We start from the raw sequence: 25222 nt of genomic DNA on the forward strand, positions 1-25222 counted from the left end.
TTACAGTAGCTGAGGACTCTCACTTAATTGCCATACGTAATGAAGCATAATTAAATAAAATTTTGATTTGTATATTGTTTAGAAGTATTTTGTAAAATGAACTACTGATTCCCTACCTTCCTGCTTTTCAGGGATAAGGGAGCATTAATGCTGCAATTGCAAAATTGATGTGTGTCCATCTGGAGTCCAGCAAACTGTTTTAATTAATGCTTGTGATGATTTCAGACTGACATGGGTGCAGAGAAGAGTTCTGGCCAGGGAAAAGGAGATCCTGTTTTGTTATGGGAAAACTTTCTTAGTTTGAAAAATAAAGGAATTATATTATCAGTGTTTTGGGTTGGAAGAGACCTTAAAGATCATCTAGTTCCAAAACCCTGCTGTGGGAAGACTTCATCTTTGCCCAGATGAAGTTACTCAGAGCCCCATCCAACCTGGCCTTGAACACTTCCAGAGATGAGACATCCACAGATTCTCTGGGCAACCTGTGCCAGGGCCTCACCACTCTCATAGTGAAGTAGTTTAGATTATAACTAATATAATCTTTCAGTTTAAAGTCATTACCCCATGTCCTGTCACTGCATGCCCTTGTAAAAAGGGGGAGATTGTGGGAACACAGGGGAAGGCAGAACATTTGCCTTCTGATGGATTTATGGACTATGTATAGCAGGGAAAGAGAAATTAAATCATCAGCCAGGGTTGACCCAAAATTAATGCCTGGATTGTATGACCAAAAACACGCCTGACTGTTCAAGGTTTGTCCTGGAGGAAGTACATGAGGACTAGAATTTAGGTTTATTTTTGTTTGGGTTTTGTTTTTGTAAGTCTTATGTTTCTTACAGTGATAAAGCACAGCAGCAGTCCAGACCCTGATCAAGTGCATGGCTGAGAGAAGATAAATACTCCTGGCTAAACATTGTCAGATCTGAACATTCAAAAATCATCTCAGGTCTAGAAGTAAATTGAAATTGGTTTCTCTTTAATTCCCTTCTAGTTTTTGAGCCTTTAGGGTTCATGTTTTCAGTCAGCTCTGCCAGGATTAGAAGGATATTTAAAAAGCTAGAGTTCCTGGGGATTTTTATGACTGCATGACCCAGGCTTAAGAAAAATGCCTAATACTGCAAGATATAATTCTGAAAGCTGGCTGCCCTGAATTTGTGAGTGGAGTGTCATAAGCAGAAATGACATCAGATTGATAAATTGGATTTTACTAAGTGAACCTTTCCAAATGTTTCATGTTTCAAAACTTCATGCTTGTGATGTCAACACAGGAGGCATATTCAATCTGCTGAGACTTTTAAGGCAGTAAGTGTGTTTCAAACTGCCTTGAACAGAAATTGTGTTCAATCATCAGCTATTCACCAAAGGACAACTTGAGCACAGATCAACTAGGTAAATCAGTGGGAGAGAGAAAGATCTTCATGAATTGGAGGATTTAATAGAAGAATTTCTTATCACGAGGATGTTTTGTGTTATGAAGTCAACTGTCTGCACATGGTAAAAAAGAATAGGGTTTTAAAAATTTATTTATTAATAAAATGTTGAGGAAATTTAAAACTATCAAATGTCTCCAGGGAATGTGACAGCTTGGACAAGGGAGAGAGGTACTGAAATAAGGTATAAAAGTCAGCTTTACTGCAATCTTAAGGTTGCCAAGGGCTTTGAAAAGTGAATGACTGGAGAGAAATATCTCCTGAGAATAAAAAGGGCTTCTGAAAGATAACTTGAGCTGAAAATGCTTAAGTAAAAGCTTCTCGTTGTGCACCTCAGCATTTTCTAGTGCAAAAAACATATATTCTGCTCATGCTTTCATCTTCCTGGGGGTTATATTTATTCAGAGGATATTAATGCCCAATTTTCTGTGTGACTGCTATCATCAGAAGTTTATCCCTTTGCAAAATTACTTTTTTTACCTTTTAGGGGAGCAGTATGCATGAATTTCTGTGAAGACTTCAAATACATAGTTGTAAAATGACAGGTGGAATGATGTTTCTATCCCTGAGTAGGTGCCAGCCTTGTATTCTATGCAGGATGACAGCACAAGACTGAATGTGACTTTTATAATTTGATGTCAGAGCTTTTTGTCTTAAATAACTGGTATTGAGTTTTAAATGCATTTATGGTTGCCTGGCCATTTAATAAAGTCATGTGCTCTACAGAGAGCTGCACTGGATGCACGGGTTAGTGAACTCTGCAGTAGAGGAAGCAGTCTGGGATGATTTAAAACAACTGAGAGTTCTACAAACACGCATTTAAAGAAGGGTAAGGAAACATGCTTGAGGAGCTTGAAAAAATGAGGGGCTACCTTGTGCATTTGCTGCTGGGCCTCCTGGAGGATGTGTGTTGGTGCAGCAGTGTGGGCTGTAGTGCTGGGGACTCTGACAGTGTAGGGCTCCCACAGAGACCTTTGCAACCCCTCTCCCTCATCACTGTGCAGTGCAGCCCTTCATGATCTCTGTCCTTTGTGTCCTGTTCTCCTGATGTTAATGATTTAAAGGCAATTTGTCCATATTTTGAAATATAACTTCTTAAGGATTCAGCTTAAGCAATGCTTTTTTCATCCAAGCAGACAGTGATGTAACCTTTATACTTGTGGAAGGGTTAGTTTCCTGCCTCTGAAAGGTTTTCATGTACCTGGTGATTAAAAGAGATTGGAAAAATGCTTCTGTGGATGTATTTTTCTATTTTCTCTGCTTGCTTTTAATGCTTTTCAATGTACAAAAAGGAATTTAATTTGATAATTTTAAATGAATGCATAAAATTATTTTATGTATTTTGAGTTCCTAATAGTTGGTATCAGGGAAATGGCTGTATTTTCTATTAACCATCTATAAATGGATATGACAGATGAAGTGAGTTCATGCTTGTTGAGAAGCAGGCAGAAGATATCATGCTAGTTCTGCTGTTAGTCTTTTCTTTCTTCTATGTATATATAATATGTCAGTGCATGACCAGGAGGGTAAGAAGACTCTATGGAGAGGGTAGGAAAAATTGGAACTGGGGAAGAATTGATGGAGGACCAGCAATCAAAATAATAACAGTAGATAGAAAAGGAGGCAGAAAAAACCATCCTGTTGGCAAGAAAGAAAATCCCTAAAATTTTTTTTCAGGCCAAGGAAAACTTTAAGTTCTGCAGGATTGCTTCTTGGTCTCAGATTCCCTCTGAACTTGTGGGCCATATTTGCCTTTTGCCACTGATCACAGTGAGAATTCTTAGCTGCTCCCAGGTCAGTAGGTGGAACCAGCAGAACATTATAACTTGTTCTTAGATTACTGTATGTCTTTGACACTGCAACTTACTCTTATTTTATTGGGCAGTTAGAGAGCTATAACCTCCTGATTTGTTTGATCTAAAATAAACTTAAACTAATCTAGTAGGTCTCAACAGATCTTATAAACTTGACAGCAGATGGCACATGCTTTTTATTTAGCCCTGCATATACTATCTTGGTGGGTGGTAACTGCCTTAGGACAAAATCAGCATCCCACCAGTCACCATCTGGGATGGCAGATGATATGTGGGACTGTCATGAATAAGCATTCTGATGTTTGTAAATGTCTGAAGGAAGACACCGCTTGTTAACGTGGCAGTTGGTATGCAGTCACCACCACGAGAAGCACACTTTATGCAGGAATCAGCAAAAGATGAATTGTGTGCCATGGGTTCATCTCTGGAATATAGGTGGGTGTAAGTTGAATCTTGTTCATTTTGATGGCAAACTTGAATGGCTCTTATCTTTACAGACCTTTAGTCTTTGTCACTGCTTTTGTGCTAAAAATTTTATTCTTTTAGGTACTAAGACTTAGGTCAATAGTAATATTTGGATGCCTCATACTGCTTCATAAGGATCCTGATAATGAGCACAAATGCATGGTATGAAATATGCCCTTGCTTTGACAGTGTACTCAGAGTTGATGGGGAAATGGAGGGGACAGTTTGGAGGAAAAGGTGTGAAATCACTTGCAAAAAACACCCCATAGTTGTGTTCCAGATGCAGGAATGGAAATGCACATCTTCTGACCCTCCTCTACTCCCATTTTCCCTCGTCCCCCAGGCAAGATGCAGACAGAAGTCTGAACCATGAGGATATCCACAGGCCACTTCCCTCATCTACTCTGTTCCTGGCTCTATGCACTAACCTCTTTCCTGAAGAGAAGTGTTTTGAGAAATGTTATTTAGATCTGGTATTTTGAAAGGGCTGCTTGTCCTTCATGTGACAGGTTCCTTCTGTTGAGTATTTTAGACAGTAAAGCTGGCCTTGTAGGAGACTCTGAGTTGTATCAAGTACAAATTTCTTCAAAAGGATCTGTGCATTTATCATGCAACTTGATTCCTCCTGCAGTTAAAACATCCATTTTGGTTTGTTTTATTTTTGTTTTACTCACACTTAGCTGGTCTTTATACGAGCTGAAGTAGGTATCACAGAATGGTTTGGGTTGGAAGGGACCTTAAAGACCATCCAGCTCCAACTCCCTGCCATGGACAGGGGCACTTTCCATGAGGCCAGGTTGCTCAGGGCCTCATCCGACCTGGTCTTCAACAGTGCCAGGGATGGGGCATCCACAGCTTCACTGGGCAATCTGTCCCAGTGTCTCACCCCCCTCAGAGCGAAGAATTTCTTTCTGTTATGGAATCTAGACCTTCCCTCTTTCAGTTTGAAGCCCTTACCTCTTGTCCTGTCACTCCACAAACTTATGAAAAGTCCCTCTCCAGCTCTCTCATGGCTTTCCAGCTGCTGGAAGGTGCTCTATGATCTTCCTGGAGCCTTCTCTTCTCCAGGTCAAATAACCCCAACTCTCTCAGCCTCTCATCATAGAAGTGCTTCAGTCTTCTAATTGTCTTTGTGACCTTCTTCTGGACTTTCTCCAGTAGGTCCATGCCCTTCTTTTGTTGGGGTCTGCAGAGCTCTATGAAACAACAGTTTAAGGAAGTGATATCTACTTTCAAATAGCTGACTTGACTATTCTTTTATCAGTGCCTTCTGAATATATATGAGAGTGCAGGGCTTAAGAAGTTTATGCAGTTTAGTGGTTCTGGAATTGCCAATGGACCTTTGGTGTGAAGATTTTATGGTAGAGCAGTATATTACCTGAGTATATTTTTGGCTATTAACTATGATATGCAAATAGTATACCGGTTTTATTCAAATTAATAATAAAAAGGAAGAAATCCAAACAATCTGCCACATGAATTCTTCATTCAGGTAGTACTGTCATCTTAAAATGTAAAAGTTAGTTAGGTCCAAAAGTTTATAAAACCCAGATTTGATTAAAGCAATAATATGGTTGCACTGGCTGGAAAGCACAGAAATGAGGAGTGCCTGCCAAATTTATATGATCAAATGCACTCATTCTCACGGCTCTTACTTGAGGGGAGAGCAGAGTCCATTATTGACAGCGTGGAAGCACATACATGTCCTATTTCTGGATATGGGTGTGAACTGTCAGCAAAACTAGCAAAAGGCTGGCTCTTCTTTTTTATGAATGGAAGTGTGTATTCTAATGTGGAATAAGACAGGTTTCAGAATGGATTATGCAAGCAACAGTCACTCAAAGCCTGAGGTGACTGGCAGCTCGAGTTTAGGAGAGGTCTGTGCATGGAAAGGAAGAATTAAGGAGTGGCTGTATCGTTGGTACAGACTTCACCAGCATCTCTCCGAGTTCAGTGTCAGTACAAAATGTGCTTAGCTGTGGTTCCTTTAAACAATGAAAAGAGCAAGTGAAGAGTTAGGTTCAGGTCAGTGCTAACTTTAACCTGGCCTGCCTGCAGGTGGCTTCAAACTAGGTGATCCATTATTCTGATGATCTGTCACTACCAGTTGGGTAATATTCTTATAACTTAATCATAAAACTTAAGTAATTAATAAGACAAAGCAGGTGTGATGTCCCTTGATACTATAAGGCAACATTGATTTCGATATTTTTTCAGCTCCAAAAGAGAACCAGTTTTTTACATGGACAATGACAGTTTCTTATGAGTGATAACTAAATATGGGACCATCTTTTTAGGAACATTTTAGGATTGACATTCAACTGCCACTGATCATGCTTGCAGTTTTCTGTTCTTTGTATTCTTTGTGCTTCCAGTAAAGCTGATAGATCTCAATCTCACATTTTTTTCTGAATGTGGTATGTTCTTTGTTCATGCCCAGCTATTATTTTCCCACAATCATCAAAGTTCTTGTGTCCAAGAGTGCTTTCACAGCCTTACCAGGCTTTATCCTGAATTAATGATTTCCATTACAACTTATATTCAGCTCCTAGCATTGTCAGATGTAAGAACAAGACAGACATCTACTAGGGCTGACTTTCTCTTGTGACTTCCTTTTATGCTGAGACGAATTATTGATATTTTTAAGAAGGTAGGCAATTATTTTTACTTCCTGAGACCAAGGATTGATTTAATCTTCAAATGAGATTATGCTCAAGCAAGATAAAGTAACAGCCAGGTACAAATACCCTGTAGGAACCTCAGATTATGTCAGCAGGTTTTGATCTTTATTTTTGCAAGTTTATACCATGAACAACTTCTTTAATAAATAAAGTAGTTTCTTCACTAGAAGTACCTTACATCTTGAATCAGTTGTCCAAATAGTTAAAACTCATTTGTTTTGCAGTTGGCCTTATATTATTTTAAGCTTCTTAAATGTATAAAAAGAATTTGTTCTTTAAAAAACCCTATTTTCTGTGGTCCTTTTATTGTTGAACACAGATTCAAACTATACCCTCTACAGGATTTTGCCTTTATACATTTGTGTTCAGCTCTTCCAAGTTGTAAAATCTGATGGAGAAACATTTAATTAATATTGTGTTTTTCTAGGGAGGAATACGAGGAGTCCTTTGATTTAAAGATTTTTATTTGATTTTGATTTAAAGAGTACTTGGATCCAATACTTTGAAATTTACAAGTAAAAATCCTAACCTAGCAACTTTGTAGAAAATTCTTAGAGGCAATAACATTCAATTCATTTATTAAATTTGTTATTGATAAGACATTTCCCTGGTCTCAAGAAAGCAGGTTGTGAAAATGGGCAAAATTGAAAATATACATAAGAGAACTCATTTTGCTAATTTCTACTTAGAAAAACGTAGTTTTTTAAAATTGAGGATTTGCTGCTAAAATAAGTTGTAATTTTCATGCTCAGCCTATTAAAGTATATTTTTAAACTTCCTTTTCCTTTTCCTTTTCCTTTTCTTTTCCTTGTTATTTTTCTTTTATTTTCTTTTTTTCCTCCCTGTGTGTTTGGCATTTGGGCATATTTGGTGTTTTAACCCTGTCCAAGTTCAAGAAAGAGCTAATATAAGTCTCTATTTTTGTGGTTTGTTTTTTTCTTCTTCCTGGGTATTGCTTTATAAATATGGTACATTTGGGAATTAGATCTTTAATAGGAAACTAGAGTTCCTGGATGAAATAGAATGTAAATAGGATCAGATACAGACAATTAATGATGGCTGGTATGAAATGGACTCTTATGAGGACACTAAAACACAGACTGAACCAGTGGTACCTGATTGAATTTGTTGCAGATATCATACCAGGGAGAGCAGTGTGGGATATTGGGATCATTATATGGATTTGTTCCAAAGACTTGTTGTAGGGAAAGCTAAGGGAGGTGAGTAGCCATTTTCCTGGAAGGTCTGTTCTCTCTGATAGGCTTCTGCATGTGATAAGGGAGGGCAAATGTCTACAATGACATCTAAACCATGTGTTGGACACTTTGGGCATCTAAATATTCTTCTGTAATTAGCTAAGATTGCTTAGAGTGCAAGTTAACTGAAGGTAAGCAGTAACTTAATGACAGATTGCTGAGTAGAAGGCACCAACTTGTCAAACAGTTCATCAAGCAAAATTGTATTATGATAATTCTGTAAAACTATCTGTTTGTCTTGAAGCATAATCCAGGGTAGCTGTCTGGACTCCAAACTTGGTTAGGCTGCTTGGCAGCAGTCTGATATGTTATGTCAGGTGAGGATATATCTCTTTGGCAAACGAACTGATGTGTAAATAGATTCTTGTATTCTTGTTAATGCTAAGAGTGCCAGGAATATGTAAGTATGGGTGCTACAGAGGAAAGGATGAACCTTATAATTAGAGCTAACTACAGATATTGGCACATGCAACAGTAGTCAGTGATAACCTAAGTTGAAAGTCATTTTGTTTAGTCCAATTTAGCTGAACTCAGTCTAGAGCAGTAGGTCTAATTTTAGATTTCCTTAACATGGAAAATTTCAAGGCTAGTAAAGCAAAACAGAATACTAGCTACTTGAATGTTTCCAGTTTTCTGAATTACCTTGTGCTGAACAGCTAATGTTTGTGTTGTGAAACAACCATCTGTTTTTATAGTTTGAAGAGAATCTCCTTCAAACGTTAAATGCTCTAAAATGTGTTAGTGAAGAGGCTGTCAGCCATTTGTCATACTACACCATTCAAAACTTTTCATGCACAGTGAAAGCAATCTGAGCTTCTATTCCTCTTTGTATTGATAAACTAGCATCAAAATTAAAGCTAAAAAACTACTTAACCCAGTTTGGTCTCTGTACTGTGACGAATTGATTATTCTTTATCTGTCTTAAGAAATAAAAATGTGTTTCTTTTTCTGAACCATCCAATTTTTACTGTAACTTTGTATAAGACCATTGCATGTACTTTGTAAGCAGAGATGAAAGACATAACCAAGATTTGATCAGATACGGATGGGTAATAAATAGTTTGACAGGTGGAGACGTTGCAGAATATGATGCCTCCTTGAGGAATTTCAGAACAAGATGAAGATTAAACATGGCAGTTCTCTGTTTGGGTTCGTACTGAAAGAAAGAGGAACACATCTTCTGAAACAAAGCAGGTCCCTTAAACATATGGGGGATTTTTCAAGGTTGGCTTCAAAAAAGTCTCTAGTGCTTTTTTTAACTCTGTAGGATACTGTGCACAAGGCACTATACATATGCTATTCACCACAGTATCCCAAAAGAACTTGTTGCCCAGATGGTGCAAACCATATGCCTCTTGATAGTTTATCTGTGTTTGGGAAATACTCTCTAAAAATCCAAGAAAGGTCATAAGACTCTTAAAAAACCAGCTCTAGTGAATTTCTTTTAAATAATGCTCTGGAGGTATTCAAAGTTGGTTTGTCTTTTTTGGGGGTTAGTTTTTTTTTTTAATTTTTTTTCTTTTGGGAGATGTGCGTAAAGGTTTTATGGCAGAGATGAGCAAGGAGGGAATCATGGTTGCCTAGTGTGAGACCACAGCTCTTAAGGCATGCGTGCAGACTTCACTAGTTCATTGCAGAGATAGCTCTTCTCCATTGAAGATGCTGGGCAGGACTACAGCACAAGGCTAGGTCCTGGGTCCCTCTCTCCTCTCTCTTCCTCAGCTGTCTGAATGAACCTTTTTGGAAATGTAACAATATAGAAAGCCAGTTAATTTTGGTATTTGCTCCTGTGTCTTCCACAACTCATTTGATTATTTCCAAAGGCTAAAGGAGAAAATTCTATTTGCCCATATGTAAGTTGTTAAAATACGTTTTCTTTTTTGCTTACCTGGCACAGATCCACAGAGGAAAAGATGTCTAATTACATTTCCAGCAAAGTGGTTCTTTGAAGTATGAACTAATTAGGAATGGGCATTGCAAAAGTTTAGACCAGCACTCGGGAAAAGAATGCATCATGTAACCATCACTAATTCATCAGGATAACCAAAGCTTATTTCCTTTGAGTAAAGATTTGCACATTCTCACCTATAGCACTATACTATATATAATACTTCTTTGTAGCTCCTCTGAAAGCACAACTCTGTTTAAAAGTAAATTAGCCAGCCAAATTGAAAGGCTAATTGCCTTGAGCTTCAAGTACAAAGGATATCCACACTTAGATTTCTTTGCCAGCTGCAAGAGACTGAGAAGATGTGTTTTCAGAAATCCTAACAGGGTATCTCATGGCACTTCAGAATTTTAATGTGGTGTCATAAATCACTAACTTATTCTTGCTCCAGTATTGTTTGCAGAATCTATTGAGAGAGATCAGTTCTATGTACTGGGGAGGAAATATGATGGAGGGACAACCCTGTTTAGTCTGGTAACAGTTTATGTCAAATACCTGAAAAGGTCTTATACTTTACAATTCTTCCTCTTACTATTTTGATCAAAATAAAAATGAATATATCTGGTTTGATTCAGAACTTGTTTTTGCAAGAGAAAGACTGATGAGGCATACAATCCTTTACAGACTTAATGTTTTTCTGGATCATTTCAGCTGGATATATGGATGGTCTTCTGTATTTCCTGCTTTGTTTTTCTTGTTTTCCCATTCTTACCCTTCAATTTTTAATTGAGTCTAATCCTCCCTGAGTAAATACAGTTCAACCTTCACAATGTGTGTATCCAGAATTATATCCTTTTTGTATGGATCCTTTTAATTTGTGGATGCTGTTAGGTATCAGCTGCTGCTGAGACTTGGTTTACACTGTGCTGTATTAAGGTTATACAGAACTGGGAGCTTGCTGGGTTGATTGAATGTATTTTCTCCATATGATAATTCCCAACCTTTCTGCCTTTTAATGAACTCATATTCTTGTTCTTACTCTTAAACCAACTTCTAAATACTTCACAGTCCTACCTATAATAATTATTTTAAATTATTTTTTGGTTTCACAGAATGTAATGGTTATGTAACTTCTCTTTATTCTCAGCTCACTGACTGTAGTCTCAAGTACCTCTTTCTGTTACATGATAATGCTATTGAGATATGTGTAAACCTGAGGAATGAAATGGCCCTGTTTCATATCTGACTCCTCGTGGGTAAGAACAAGTACCACGCAGAACTCTTCACAATCTATGTGCAGGAATAAGCTCTTTTTGAAAGAAAAAAACCACTTGATAGATGTGTGCTTGCATAAATTTGAGTGACTACAAAGTCTAGAGAATAAGAAGGAAGCAGTTTGAGGGGTTTTTTTGTCTGGTTGTTCGTTTTTTTCTATTACAATTTAATCTGTATGTACATGTTTCTTTCATAAAAGTCTAAAGCATTCAGATAGCTTTCTAAAGAAAGGTTAACTTGTACAAGATAATTCATGGTGGGATTCTTAACACTGACTCAATGAAGAATTGTACTTGTGCTGTATGTTCTAGAACCAGGACATTTCAAAGGTGTTTTCTTCCAACCTGAAATATAAGGAAGAAAGGAAGGAGATGAAATTTTGAAAACAACGGAAACGTTCCTTGCATGTAATAACCTTTTTAGTTTTTGGACGAATACATACACCACAAGATGTGCTCATTTATGGTAAAATCTGTATTACTGTGTGAAAAATGGCCATACCTTAAAATCTCAGTGCATGTTTGCCACCAACATTCTCTTTTTAAAAACTCTAGAAGAGACTAAACAAAGCTTTTCAAACAGAAGTGATTTGCTTTACCAAATGTTCAGATCTTCAAATCCCAGGAGGATGAGGGCTGGGATTTCTGTAAGGAACAGGCAGACTTTAGAGGCTTGGCATGGTTCTGTCTCTGGCTGCATATACAGGTTCTCTCCAGAGTATGCTGCTGCAAGCCCTCCTATGCTCAGTCTAGGCATTTTCTCAGAGCTGATTTGCATCTGCTGCTCCCATCAGTTGTTGGGAGGTCATTGCTGCTTATAATCAGGCCACCTTTAATTTAGATGCAGAGCTTAAGGCAACGATGGTCGTTTTAAAATTTCAGCTTGTTTTTTTTAATTCTTAAATTAGTAGCAAGAGATTGTTTCAAGGACTCATTTGTCCTGTGTATGCAAAACTTTGTAGTAAAACTGAACTTACTTTTTTGTTAAAACAGAAGTGTACCTTGGCAATGATTTCTTTTTATTTGTTTGAAGGTTAATTTTCTTTCTAGGCTGGCAGCTGGGATGCCTAAGGGTGCAGGCACTCCTTACTGTGCTCAATTGTTCTTTCTGGGTGCATCCGTATTTACAAACACTTTTGGTGATGTCAGGACTGCACTTTTGAGGCAAATGTTCTGATTTTCCCCATTTACCCTGCTTTGGCCCACAACTGACAGTCTCAGACTTCAGCAAGGTTTTGTTCCTTTGGAGGAAAGTAAGCAGAAACATGCAGTCCAGGAGTGCCTGTATCTTGTGCTGCAGTGCTAACGTGCTAATGCAGCACCAGGCTGGTGCTTTCCAAAATAACCCTCCTCAGGAAGGCTGTGGTGCTCTTACAGGCAGCTCCATCAGTCTTCCTTCTGGTCCACTCAGCTTCCTAATGCAGATGTTTGCCTCTGCCAGTTTTAAAGGTATCCAAACCAACTGACCTTCACTAAGATCTTACAGATGATTGAAATAAGTGCTGAATTATATTTTGGATTATTTTCTGTCTGCAACCAAACATACAAGATTTCTGACAGGCCAAGATTTTTAAATTGTAACATATCTTATTATTCTATAATGATTTGTATGTACAACTTGTAAAAGAATTTTTGTTTCAGAACCTTTTTCTTCAGAAAACAAGTAATGTTGAATTAAATATTTACAGAAAACAGAGGGACTGGGCAGGATATTTATGGTTTAAAGTACATTGAAAAATAACATACTGAAGCTCTAAGCAGATTAAATTTTCAATGAAAATGTTATCTTAGCTCAGATGAGTCGACGATCTTGGTTGCTGGCCTTGAAATATGATATTTACACTTAAATGATTTAGTGTGACAGTCTCTAGCCTAGGTTTTCAGGATCACCAGTATTTTGTTTTTAAATTAATTAGGTCCCTGTACACTACAATTATCTTTAATAATTAGTTTTATTTTTATTTCATACGATTTATACCTTAATGTATTGTTAATATTATTTGTTTGACGACACAACTGTCACCTGTAAGAAACAAAGACATGAAGTCTATTTAGAATACTTGATCAGTGAATTGTACTTGAGAAATAATCTGTATGAATACTAAAATGTTAAGCATGGGTTAGAGTTAGAAATGTGATGAAATACTCTATTCTACCATATAAATGACTAACTATTTCTGAAGTTTTTTCTGTGTACACCCCTGTGCCAGAGAACAGAACAGACTTTCTCTTGGTAATAAAGTTAATTAGATTATGAGAGGAGTACTCTAGTGTTACTTGTGAATGCTGCACTCTTCTGGGGAGGATCGCTGCCACTTTGAGTTTCAATGTCTGTGTCTCTCAGTGCTCCTGCCTAACAGAATGGTAGGTATACACAAAGTTCTCTGCTGCTCTGGTTCCCAAGCTGGAAAAGGGACCTTGGGTTTGAAGTCTTTTGCTTTTGAAACCTGAACATAGGTGCACTCTTGCCTGGAAAGAGCTGCTTTTGTGCACAGCTCTGTGAACCAGCTTTTGGCCATCCAGAGTACTTGGATGGTGGGGGAAAAGAATAAACATCAAGTTGTGTAGCTAAGAAAACAGAATTATTTTATTTATGAGTTGCCCTAGACCCCCCATTTTTCCTCTGCTTGTTTAGCACCATACCTTAAATGAAATACAGACTTTCTCCCTATATGTATAACACTGTTCTTTGTGCAGCTTGATGACAAGGTTTTTATTCTGTAGGGCAAATTAGTATTTCAGGCTCTTGGCTTGTTGTTTAGGGACTATAATTTACCATGATTTAGTGTAGTTTCCACAAGACTAACGTCTAGCTGCCTTTCCTCTGTACAATAGTTTGAGTTGTGAAGGTATTGATGGACTAATACAGATAACATACAACCTTTGTATGAAGCTGAAGATTTGGATGCATATAAAAATGTAAAGGCTTCATTAGTCTCATTTGAACAGTCTACTGTCTTCCAGTATTTCCATAACATTTCTTGTTGGCATCCTTTTTGTTGAACAATTGTATTTGAAGCAGTGGGCACTGCTATGGTCATTGGAAAATAAAAAGCTCTGGAACCAGTGTTTAGTAAGGCAGAAGAAATGTATTTGAAAATAATCTTAACCTCTGCTACAGATGCAATAATAAATCTACTTTAAAATAGAGAGCTTGCAGAACAAAATAATGAGTTGTTGCAAGTTGCTGTGCGCAGACTGTGATATATTACCAACTTATTATTTCTGAACTCTCTGGTGTGTCACAAATTCATTTATTTCTATATTAAGCAATGCCTCTGCAGTTTAGAACCTTATTTGTTAGATCTGGTTGTTGGGTCATACATGATAGCATTTTAAAATAAGAAAATGGAATTTTAATAGTAAGGATTCGTTGCTATCTAGTAACAATTTTGTCTCTTTTCTTTGTAGGTATGAAGCGTCCATTAAGTCCTGACCACATCATTGAAGATGGGATTATGAATCAACCAGCTGTTCTCCGGGTCTTTGAAGAAAAAGGACTGAGGAATGACAGACAGGATTATCAATTAAGCAAAGAAAAAAAGAAGATACTGTTTTCTTTCTGTGAAGTGTGCAATATACAGCTGAACTCTGCAGCGCAAGCTCAAGTCCATTACAACGGGAAATCTCACTTGAAAAGAGTGAAGCAGCTGAATAATGGAAAACTCCCTACAAGTACAGCTCCTGGCACTTTGCTTGCAAGTACAAGCACAGGTACATAATTAGTCTGAGATGTTGGATTTTGGTCAAGAATTCTGAGGAAGCTTTTAAGCTCTACCTTCTCCTCCACCCAACATAACCATTAAACTTAATATAGATTAATACTAGTAGTTGATAATATTTTGCCGTGTTAAGAATTACAGGTGTATTTATTTTCCTGTGAAGCCAAGCGGTATTGTGGCAATATTCCATTATTCCAGGCAATATTCCATTATGTGTTGGATCTTGAGATATGATCTATTTCAAAGTAACTCTTGTGGATCCAAATATTTATATGTTTTGTCATCTGCTTTTGTTCACAAAAGAAAGTGTAGGAGGGATGCTACGTGTACAGGAACAACTTTTAAATGAAATCTAGTAGTGGAATGATGGAGGAGGAGAGCTGGAATTTACATCCCTTTCATTCTTTCTGCTTTCATCCCTGTGGGTTTTAACTACTCTCATTCATAGAATTTGTTTCGGTTGGAAGAGACTTCTAATTAAGAAGTATTTCAAAATAAGACTTTTTACTTACTAGAAAAAACAAAAGTCGGGAAAAATGCATTTAGCATGCATAATGTAAAGAGACAAAGCACATAATATGCTTTTCTTTTTTTGGGGGGGAAGTTTATTTCAGTGTTAGACTCGGTTCATAGTTACTTGAGAAAAATCTTACAGATCTTGAAACTTCATACAAGAAGTTTTCTTAATTGTAATTTTTTTTTCATTTGCTACACTAAAACACTGGCTTTGGTTTCTTTTATTTTGTTTTGTATAGAAACAGTCAAGCTGCATTGAGGGGTTTAGCTTCTTCCTTTTTATGAATTTGTTTCTTGTTAACTGATGTTTACTTGTTTTGAAGTCTGTGGTACTGTTCTGTTTGATTTAGAACTAAGTAGTGTGAGAGTATCACTTGTGCAAGGCCCGTGATTCAAAAGATTAAATTCCTATGAAATAACATCTAGATTACTTAATTGTGTGCATTCTTAAAATAACCGAATATGTGTGAGACATTACAATTAAGATTCCTCTGTGTGTGGATCTACAATGAAAACATAAGAACATTTTCAATTTAGTTGATTTTGTTATCTGAACTCCTTCATCTGATGCCTTTGCTGTCATATCTGGGGATCACAGCTGATGCTCTGGCACCATGACTCAAAGAATGCTCTGATGCTCAGAATACAATTATGTTTTCTGGAGCACATGCTTTGGGGTTACTGCACAGGTTGGGAGTAAAAATTAATGTTTCTTTGTACTTTGTTCATTGATCTCTATATTAGACAATATCCTAGTTGTGTACTAGTTATGCTGGTCTATCCAGTGCATGTTGAAAGAAGTGTTCTTTTTTCATAGCTGAGGGATATTGTGTTCATAGCTTTTAAAAGAAAGAAATGCCTTACAATAGACAATTTATTATTACGGTGATTATATAAACAATTTAATATACTGTTGGAGAACCAGAGGGAGAACAAGATTTACTGAGAAGTAGCTCTCAAAGAACGTATTCCAAAAATAACTAGAAACTAATTTCCTTATAAATTGTCATTATCTAGGCTCAGTTTTAATCCATGTCCTCTGGAGTGTTATTACCTCTTGTAATGGAAGTCTTCCTTTCCCATTTCTCCAGCTAACATTGTAAACAGAACTAATTGTGCATATGGTAAGAGAGCAATTATATTAATCTCACCTCACCAGTGAATAGACTTCATTCCACATGCAAAGGAAGCAAATAGTCCCCCTCATACTTCACTGTTATAGCTGCACCCTTTTAACAAAGCACCTAGTGAACAGTTCAGCACACCTTAGGAAACTTCCTGCAAAAGTTCCTGCCAGTGTCAGGGTGGAGTTTCCTCTGTGTTCAAAAGATAAATGTGAAGTCAGTAATATTCCCACTGGAAAATGAAGTGACTGTAAAATTTCCTTGACACTCCAGAAACCAGGATTGCAGACCTGCCAGAACGGTCTTGATTCTGTGTGACAGAATTGATGGATCACTGACTCCAGTTCTCCCAGACGCTTGGTGGACTTTCTTATAAAGAGATGAGACATATTTTCATATTCATTCCGTGTGACAGATGGCCTTCAATTGTTGGAAAATGTCCTTTTAATTTTTGACTTCCACTATGTTTTACAAGTATAAGCTCTTAACTTGCTGGTAATGGTCCTCGTTGTACTACTACTGGAGTGCTTATTAAGATTTGATACCTGACAAGAATACCTTTAATAGTGTAGATGAAGGGCTTTTAAATATTTCAAGTCTAAATATAATTTTAGAGATTAGTTAAAAGTTACTTATTTATATTTAGAGTAAGGGTGAAATTGTCATAGGATTTAAAATATATTTAGCAACATATTTTTCTAAAAAATGTACTTTATTTCTAGTGTATCTTGCCTTGCCAGTTATTGATATACATATACAAGCTCTTTTGCTATTGTACCTCTAACTGCAATTTGAATTAGTTCCTAGCAAGTGAGATTTCATATAAAATAAAGATTTAAGAGCTGCTTTTCTTTATATTGCCGCAATCAATAAATTAGTGGATTATATTAGGCAACGTCGGTGATTGATCCACTCGTTGAACTCCTCCGTTTCTTTACATCGGTGTTGAAAACCGGACAAAAAGAGTATTCTGCTTGGAAAATACATTGCACGTGGTGTTGGAGCCTTCACCATTGTTTATGTTAGTGCTCGTTTATTCCCAGCCGTGTCTCCGGCTGCAGTTCCAGCTCTGCCCTTGTGCAGGCACACCTGGCCTGGACAGACAGGCTGTGTTTGCCTTCGCAGCTTAAGTTGAAAACTATTTCATGCATTCCCTATGAGGAAAAAGGATAAGAAAGGGAGGTTCCCTGCAGCCTTGGGTAGATACATTTTGGAGTGAGCAGTTTAAAGCTTTTCAGTGAGCGGGCCTTGCAGCAGCGCGGAGCAGATCCAGCCGTTCTGGGGGTCCCTGAAATGCACGTGTCCCCGCTGAAAGCACGGGCTGAGCACAGGGCCGGCGGTGAGCGTGGGGCAGGAGCCTGGCTCGGTGCTGACTGAGCTCCGCTCGCTGCCCCTGCGCTGCCGCCCGTCCCAGCAGCTCCCGTGGCTCGATGGCCGCGGCCCCCACGCGGTGGCGCTGCAGGCCGGGCCGTGCCGGCGCCGCGGGCTCCGCGCCCCGGCCTAGGCCCCAGAGCTGCGGGCTGCTGCCGGTACCGGCTGCCGGTCCCTGCATGGCTCCCCTGTGCTCCTACCACTCCTTCCCCGGGGCTGACACAGCTTTTGCCTCGCGAATTCTCAATGTTTCGTCCATGGGGTGGTATCTTCTGGTGTGTCCCCTGGTTCTCTGTCCTTTGCCCCCATGACAACATGGGAGCAGTTGATGTAGTTTTAGAAGTGCCTGTCGAAGTCCAGGTTTCACAGATCTCTAGAAACGTGTAGGGAAGTTTCATTGTTGTTACAGAAAGTGTCCAAATTTAAAAGTGGGCAAAGGAGAATCCCTTTTCCCTGGGTCGTAGGGTGCTCTAAAGATGTGCTTTAGGGCCCAGGTGACACTCATGCATGCCCGTGTGATCTCTCGGCATGTCAGGATGTAGTTCTTTCTAGCAGCACCTCTGCCTTTTTGCTCCTGGCATGTCTGACATTGCGGGACAGTTTTGGAAATGCTGCAGGACACTATACCATGACCCTTTGTAAGGAACAGTGCTACAAGTTACCGTGTTTACACTGCAATGAGGAAATAGTCACAGGTTGATTTCTTGAGGTGTTACAGACACACAGTTTTGTGATCTGGTTCACAGCAATGACAGCCAGGGATTTGTTAATACAGCTAAATGAATAAATTAGTGGACTTGTGTTATGTTTGTGACTTAAATCAGGTGCCTGGTAGTGGAAGGGAGAGGTTAAACAGCAGTTTTGGATATGGGGGAAGAACAGGGAGTATGGCCAAGGCAGGGCTTCTTCCAGAGATTAGAGCTGTTTTGTCTCTGTGCAATGCCATATAAATTTGTAAGTGTAGGCAACCTATCAAGTTAAGGGAGGCAGGAGGGCTTACAATTAAAGAGCTCAGATTTTTCTTGATAGGATCCATGGACAGTATAGCTAACTTGCATATTAGTTTTAAAAAAAATAGAGATAGAAAATGTGAATAGTATCTTCGGCCAAAAAATTAAACAGACTACTGATAGTCATTGAGAAATTATACTGAAAATATTCCAGATAGTCTTAAATCTACGTTTCCAATTTTGGCCTCATGCATGAGAGCAAGACTTTTTTTCTTTAATGACACTATGAACGAAATTACCTTGCCAGATGACCAGATCAGTGCAGGATTAAATGATGGTTGTTTACAACAGAATGAATGTGCAGTGCACTGCTCTCATTTCAGTGGAGTTGTTCCCTGGTTTTTGTCAGAAGAATCTTAACCTAAACACAGGTTTTTGTAAGTAGGTTTTAATCCTTATCTGGGCCAAGCCTTATCTGGCTTTCTGACAGGTAGCTTAGTTGCCGTCTATGACTGCTTTGTGCCAATGTAATGGAGAATAAAATTTTTGCTTACTTTAAGCCTCTTGATCTAGGTCCTCAATTCCTTCTCAGTGTTTGTCTTTCATTAATGTAAAAAAAGACAAGGATAATCCGATTTTTATTGGAGAAGATCTTTATGAATTATTCTAGCAATTACTCAGAGGAATGCAAAGTAGCAACCAAAAGTATCTTGAAAAAGTTTGTGAACTGAGTCTTATTAAATGTGTGCATGCATAGCTGTAGAATTAATGCATGAGTCTGTAGAGAGCACTGTGAGCTTACTCTTTTTTTGTGTTGGGCCAATACCTTTTTTAGACTAGTAGAAGGTCAGCATTTGTTCTGCCTACAGCCTGACCTTTTAGAAAGCAGTTTCCTTAACTGTGTGTGGGGTGGGGGCACAAAGCAGAGCAACTCCTTAGGGCTTCCCTCTCTGTCTCCCCATGAGAGAGAGTTTGCTCCATGCTTTGCTGTCCTACTATAGGTAAAATCCATTTTTCTATTTGTAAAATATTAGACTCTTGCTAAAAAGTAAAACTATGTCCAGTATGATAGAAATAATAACAAACAGAGTTACGTGCCCATAATGGAACTTAGCTTAGTGAGCTGTTGAGAAACTCTTAGTATTTCACTTCTTGCTACAGGATTGCTTTTTTCTTATTCAGTGGTCTCTTGAACAAGATTGCATTTGGTAGATGGTACCACATTCCTTGCATTGCTTGAGTCTCTTCCACCATTTACATAAGAGATAGGTAATGGTACATAACATTTTTCTTATAGTATGAAATGTATTTATTATAAGCAATTTCTGTTTTTCTTTCACAGAAGTCGTCATAGAAACATAGGATATGCTGAATTTGAAGGGATCCATCAGGACTATGACTAGCTGCTCTGAAATTAGGCAGATTTATTGTATTCCTTTTGAGCACTTGGTACTCCTCACAAAATACTGATGATGAGAGTTAATATCACAGTCCAGAACTGACATTAAAGTTGGTTTCTTCTTTGCCAATGACTCCACACTGTATCCATAATATTCTGTTCTTTGAGTAGCTGCACTGTGAAAGCCCTGGTAGAATTAAAAAGAAATATTAAGTAGATGATACGCACACTCACTGGTAGTCTTCAGGAAGAACATGCCAAAATCATTATTTTATTGAGGTTAGTTGTTTTAAAGTAATAAGTTGCATCAAAACATTCAAAATTCTCTAATTGCCTAATGGCAAATTGAAAACCATAACTCTTTGAAGTTGGTAAGTGTTCTGAGACAAATTATTCATTTCTAGACTCCATTTCATTCTTTTGGAGGTGGGAACACATGAATGACATTAAGCAAACAAACAAAGTATGTACCTATTATGGAAAAAAAATGGTTTAAAAGGAGTGGTCCTTTGGGTGGAATGTGGAAGGATAAAGATTGAAAATTCCGAAATAAAATTGGACAGTACATTTGGGACCCTTTGCCACTGCTTTTCATAAATATGTTCCCGTAGCAAAATGCCTTCCTGGACAGTTTAACCTCTCTTCAAGGGCAGTTATGCTGTGGTAAAAAAAGCAGCATTTAAGACATCAGAAAATCAGATGTTCTGGAGTCTAGGACCAAAAATACAGCTGCTCCCCAGCCATGGGTTCAAGCTGAGAATGGCTGCAGGAGTGGTGTTGACACAACTTCTGCTTCAGTTGGGAGCAGGTCCCCTGTCATTTAACCACTTTGGGCATGGCCTGGAGCTTCTTGAATCAGTTAAGTTGATATAGCTGCAAGAATTTTCTTACTGTCTCACTGAAAGATGTGATCCACAGTTTAGCTGTAAATTCAGACATTTTTATCCATGTGCATTTCTAGTCATGAGTTCTGTATTAAAACTACTGTAAGAAACAAAATAACGAAGTGTTTATTATTTTTACCTTGTAAAAGGAAAACTGATATCTTCTCTGTTTAGTAATTTTTCTCATCTGGGATCAGTTCCTGTCAAAATTTCTCTTGTAGTTGTCTCATGATCCAGCAGTATCTTTGGATAACTGTACAGGTAATATAATAAAAAACTCCTGTGTCTTTCCATTTCTTGAAAGCCTGGTTTTGATTACATCTCTCTTATGCTGTGTATCTCTGGGTGTGAGTATGCACAGCCACACACGCTCTCTTACCTTTCTGGGGAAAGAAAACCTGTGAAGAACCCGAAAAGATAAAAAGATGTACATTGTGAGGAGTCCGTGTGGGAGTAGGAATAGCATGAATTTAATAAACCATGGAGATTTTTCATAGTAAGTAATTTAAAATTACTGTTGTTTTGGAAGAATGAAGGCATTGGTCATGTAATGTCATGCTTTTAGTGATAATTTTATTTTGGTACAAATCGTTAATCTGCTAAACTGTACAGGTCTTTGTTGGGTCAGTATTCTAAATCTTTTCACCCAAATATTTATTATTATTTTTAATAGATATTCTGGTTTTTAATATGTAATAGACTTTGTCTGTTACATGGTTAAAAATGCTTACTTCATTTGCATAATTTTGAATTAATCTTATTTAGAAAATCTGTAAGGAATCATTAATTTTTATTGCTGTATTCCCCCCCCCCATAATGAACCTCATCACAATACAGGCTGCTGATTCTCCTCTGTCTCGTGTTCGTTGTAGAAAAGACAGAGCTATTTTTAACATTTACACAGTCTAGATAGATGATTCCTCATTCTGTGTGATTTGGAGCTGAAGCTGTAGAGCCTTTCATAATCATATCCTTTTATTTTTTTATGGTTTGTTTGAATTTGATCTCTGTAGCTGATTCCATGCATTGATAATGAAGGCTTGGGTTGCCTGATTCTCAGCATAAATTCAGGCAGACTTCTACTTTGACAGTGCTCTGTGTTTCGGTACGCATGAAGATACAGAACTGAAATTGCTTTGCTTTCTTTACAAATGACTCAGAGTGTGCTTGTCCTTCCCTAAAATGTTGCCAGCGTGTGAAGGATTTTCAATGAGCAGTGCAATAAGCCAGCATCTGGGAAGGTTGGAGGCTGCTCTGGTATAGCAGTGAACTGCCACACAGATGATCAGGGCTGGAGCCAACACTGTAGCACCGTAGATCATATTGGTCACATACTGGAAGTTTTGTTTATGTAACTTGGTTGCTGTTTAACCTGCTTAAATAGTATTGCCATAATGTGGAGTGGGCTTCCCAGTAGAGGTGAGTCTGTTTTTTATCATTAAACTTCACTGAATTGCTTTGTGCTATGACATTAAGAGTGGATGCTTACATGTTTGGCATTATTTCTATGTGCAGTGCATTTCTGTTTTAGTTATTCCTGTGGAAAGGATAATAAAAATGACAAGGCATATAATGCACCTTTTCCTTCTCATTTCAGTATTAAAAGTAACTAAATATATGGCAAGCTCCCTTTCCTTGCTTGCTGTTTGCAGAGGGCATCTTTCCAGTAGGTGATTTCCTATGCATTTTAAATGTTTTTTGAATGTCAGAGATGCTGTGTTATTGTTGTAGAAAGAAACTTATTAGCAGCGTGAATAAATACCTCTTATCAGAGCTTGCTTTCTGGCTTGTTAAATCTCAAAGTATACTTACAATGATGTGTGAAACACAAGAGCTGTCGGATTCTCCAGATAAACTAGAAAAGTAAAGAATGAAATAAATTGTGCACTGGATTTGACATATTAGATATGTCTGTCATTGTTAATATTAAAAGTTATGATCTGTCATGCCTAGGACAGCTTCCAGTAATTCATTTGCACTGACAGCTTTCTTTGAGAAGGGTATAAAATTACTGTCACTTCTCCCTAACCAGTTAAATTTGAGATTTAGTGCACCAAGTTTTATTTAAGGGAACAGATAGTGTGCTAAAGGTAGCCTGTGAAGTTCTAGTAGTAAATCTTTAAGCTTGAAAGTATTATCATAAACTAAACAGACTTTGTACTTGTGTGTTTAAAAGAAGGGGATTTTATTGAGAATTTCACCTATAGCAGAACAAAAAAAAATTAGTTCAGCTGAGTTACTTATTAAGCACTGCTGTTACGTGAATATTGAGTTGGTGAGGTGAGACCTCCTATGATTATAGTAGTGTATGCTGATAATATTTTTTTTAATAAAAAAAGGAAATATATTGAAAATTTTTTTTTTTGCTTGCTATAGAAATGTCTGTGCTTACTATGTAAAGACTGCTGTGTTTTTTTGTTTTTTTTTTCCTTCTGAGGAACTAGGACAGCTCATGCTTTTTCCTGCTAAATATATTTATGAGGCAGCTGTTTTATAGCTTTCAGCTCCAAAGTTATAGATAAGTGTGTATTTGTTTGACAGAAGATTCGAGAATTTCCATTTACTGCCAGTACATGTAAAGCTTGGCTAAGCAGACTGCATCAGGAGCACACACCATTTGTATTAGCCAATCTGTCTTTGCAAGTCCCAGGGCCACTATCTTGCTAGAAGCCACTGTGTGCTTTTGAAAGCATGAAATTAGTTTTATACTGAGCACATAGTTTCTCATTTAGCAGTTCTTTTTATGGTAATGGTCAATTTATGGTTCAGTGCCAGAATTTTGGTGTTCTGTCAAAGCTGATAGCTTCTGCTAAGGTGTTCTTTGGAGATAAAGACAAACAAAATCCAAAACAACACATCCCAACAAAAATGCAGTTAGTGGTGGGGATCCTAGGGAGATGCAAATAAAAGCAAGTTCTCCCAAATGACCGAACTCCTGACATTTCTGATATAATTTTGAAATTATTTTGTTGTAGTATTTCATAAAATATTTGTCATTCATGACATAAAAAAATAAATTAATTGTTACCTTTTTAAGCTTCATAAATTTTTTGTTAGCTTTTATTTTCACATGACATGTAAAATTGGTGTCTCTCAATGCTAATTTTCCCTATGTGCTTATTTAATGATTAAGGTTAAGATGCACTTGAAAAATGTATATGAAGCACCCTAAACATTCAGGATGATTTTTAGATAGCAGCTTTAGAATATGTTACAAGCTTTTCCCTTTCTTCAGGAAATCTATAGAAGTAAAAATAAATTGCTATTAAAACCTTTTTTAAAGCATATAATTCATAAATTGATGAACCAACTTATTTTTAACCCGTGTCTCGTTCTCAGCAGATTTTTGTTGTTTTTCTAACTATGCCAGATTTATGACCCCTCCCTCACTAGGAGCTATGCTTGATGAAAGGTTAAGGTGGTTGACGTTGTGTACTTGGGTTATTCTCTCTAGCCTACATTATTCTCTCTTGTATATAGGCAATTTAAAATTGCATTGCTTTTAATCTAGGTCTTCAGAATTCTGATTTGATCCAGAAATAAGCCTTTTTATTGATAAAATATTTGCCTCTTTGCTCAGTTCTGTCTGCAAGGAGCAAAATTTGATGCTGCTTTTTTTTTGTGCAAGATGTGGTTGGCTCTAGAGCTTATAATGTTTCTTCTGTTAAGTGCTGAGGAGAGATCCTGTTCCACCTACTGTTACACCTTCCTGGGATAAGAAAAAGCTGGAATTCATACTTCCCAGAAGTTTAGTTAAGAAGTAAATGTAGCCTGGTGCACCTGTTTTTTATTATTCCATCCTCATGGAGGAGAAGGAATAGAAGCTATGGAGACAACTGCCCTTTGTCACAGGCACTTGGAAAGCACAGCAGTCCCACTTCAACAAAGCTCCTTCAAAACCGCGTTTGGATGCTTCTGAAGTCATGCAAGAGATGCATACTGGCAGCTTAAATATATACTGTTGTCATTTTTAAGACCTGTGAATAAATTTGCTTGCTATCAGTGTGTGTTTAAAGGCTACCAGGCAGAAAATATGATGAACGTTTGGAAAACAATGTGTGACATGTTGCTACCATGGCATATAAAATTTGTTTTATTTCTCTAAGTGCTTGAGCTAGAACGCCTTTCTTTGTCCTTTTTTTTTTTTTGGTAATTCTTTGTATCATTAAGAATATAAACTTGCCAAACTTCAATCTGATTGGTTCTTTGTTCCAAGATGGTTTTTGCAAGGTCCTTTTACCCTTAAAGATCTTGCATCTTCGTCCAAGTGTCTTTATTGCTGGATGTTTCCCCTTCTGCCATTTCATATTGGTAGTTCAAGTGAGAGGCAAGATTTGGTGTGTTTGTTGTGCTGGACAAAACTACTTCACTTCCTGCTGTGGAGCTCTATTGCTTCTGTATCCATTCTCTAGCCATTTCTGTATCAGATTGTCAGTTATCACATGGCA

At 37.6% G+C, this 25222-nt stretch overlaps 1 protein-coding gene across 8 annotated transcripts in view; it reads left to right on the forward strand.

Annotated features, from left to right (window-relative positions):
• Positions 1 to 25222, forward strand: part of ZNF385B (zinc finger protein 385B) — a 153820-nt gene that overhangs the window by 14980 nt on the left and 113618 nt on the right. For 2 of the 8 annotated variants that reach the window (XM_088167945.1, XM_088167949.1), the window contains exon 2: positions 14220 to 14522. In XM_088167945.1, the coding sequence (XP_088024071.1) occupies positions 14222 to 14522 (301 nt within the window). In that variant the 5' untranslated portion in view covers positions 14220 to 14221. Of the gene's footprint in view, positions 1 to 14219; positions 14523 to 21111; positions 21271 to 21702; positions 22194 to 25222 lie in introns of those variants that run through there. The other 6 variants (XM_014880272.2, XM_088167951.1, XM_088167947.1 and 3 more) reach the window with 5 other exon arrangements.

The sequence above is a fragment of the Sturnus vulgaris genome, chromosome 7 (genome assembly GCF_052056855.1).
Source record: "Sturnus vulgaris isolate bStuVul1 chromosome 7, bStuVul1.hap1, whole genome shotgun sequence".
Classification (NCBI taxonomy): Eukaryota; Metazoa; Chordata; class Aves; order Passeriformes; family Sturnidae; genus Sturnus; species Sturnus vulgaris.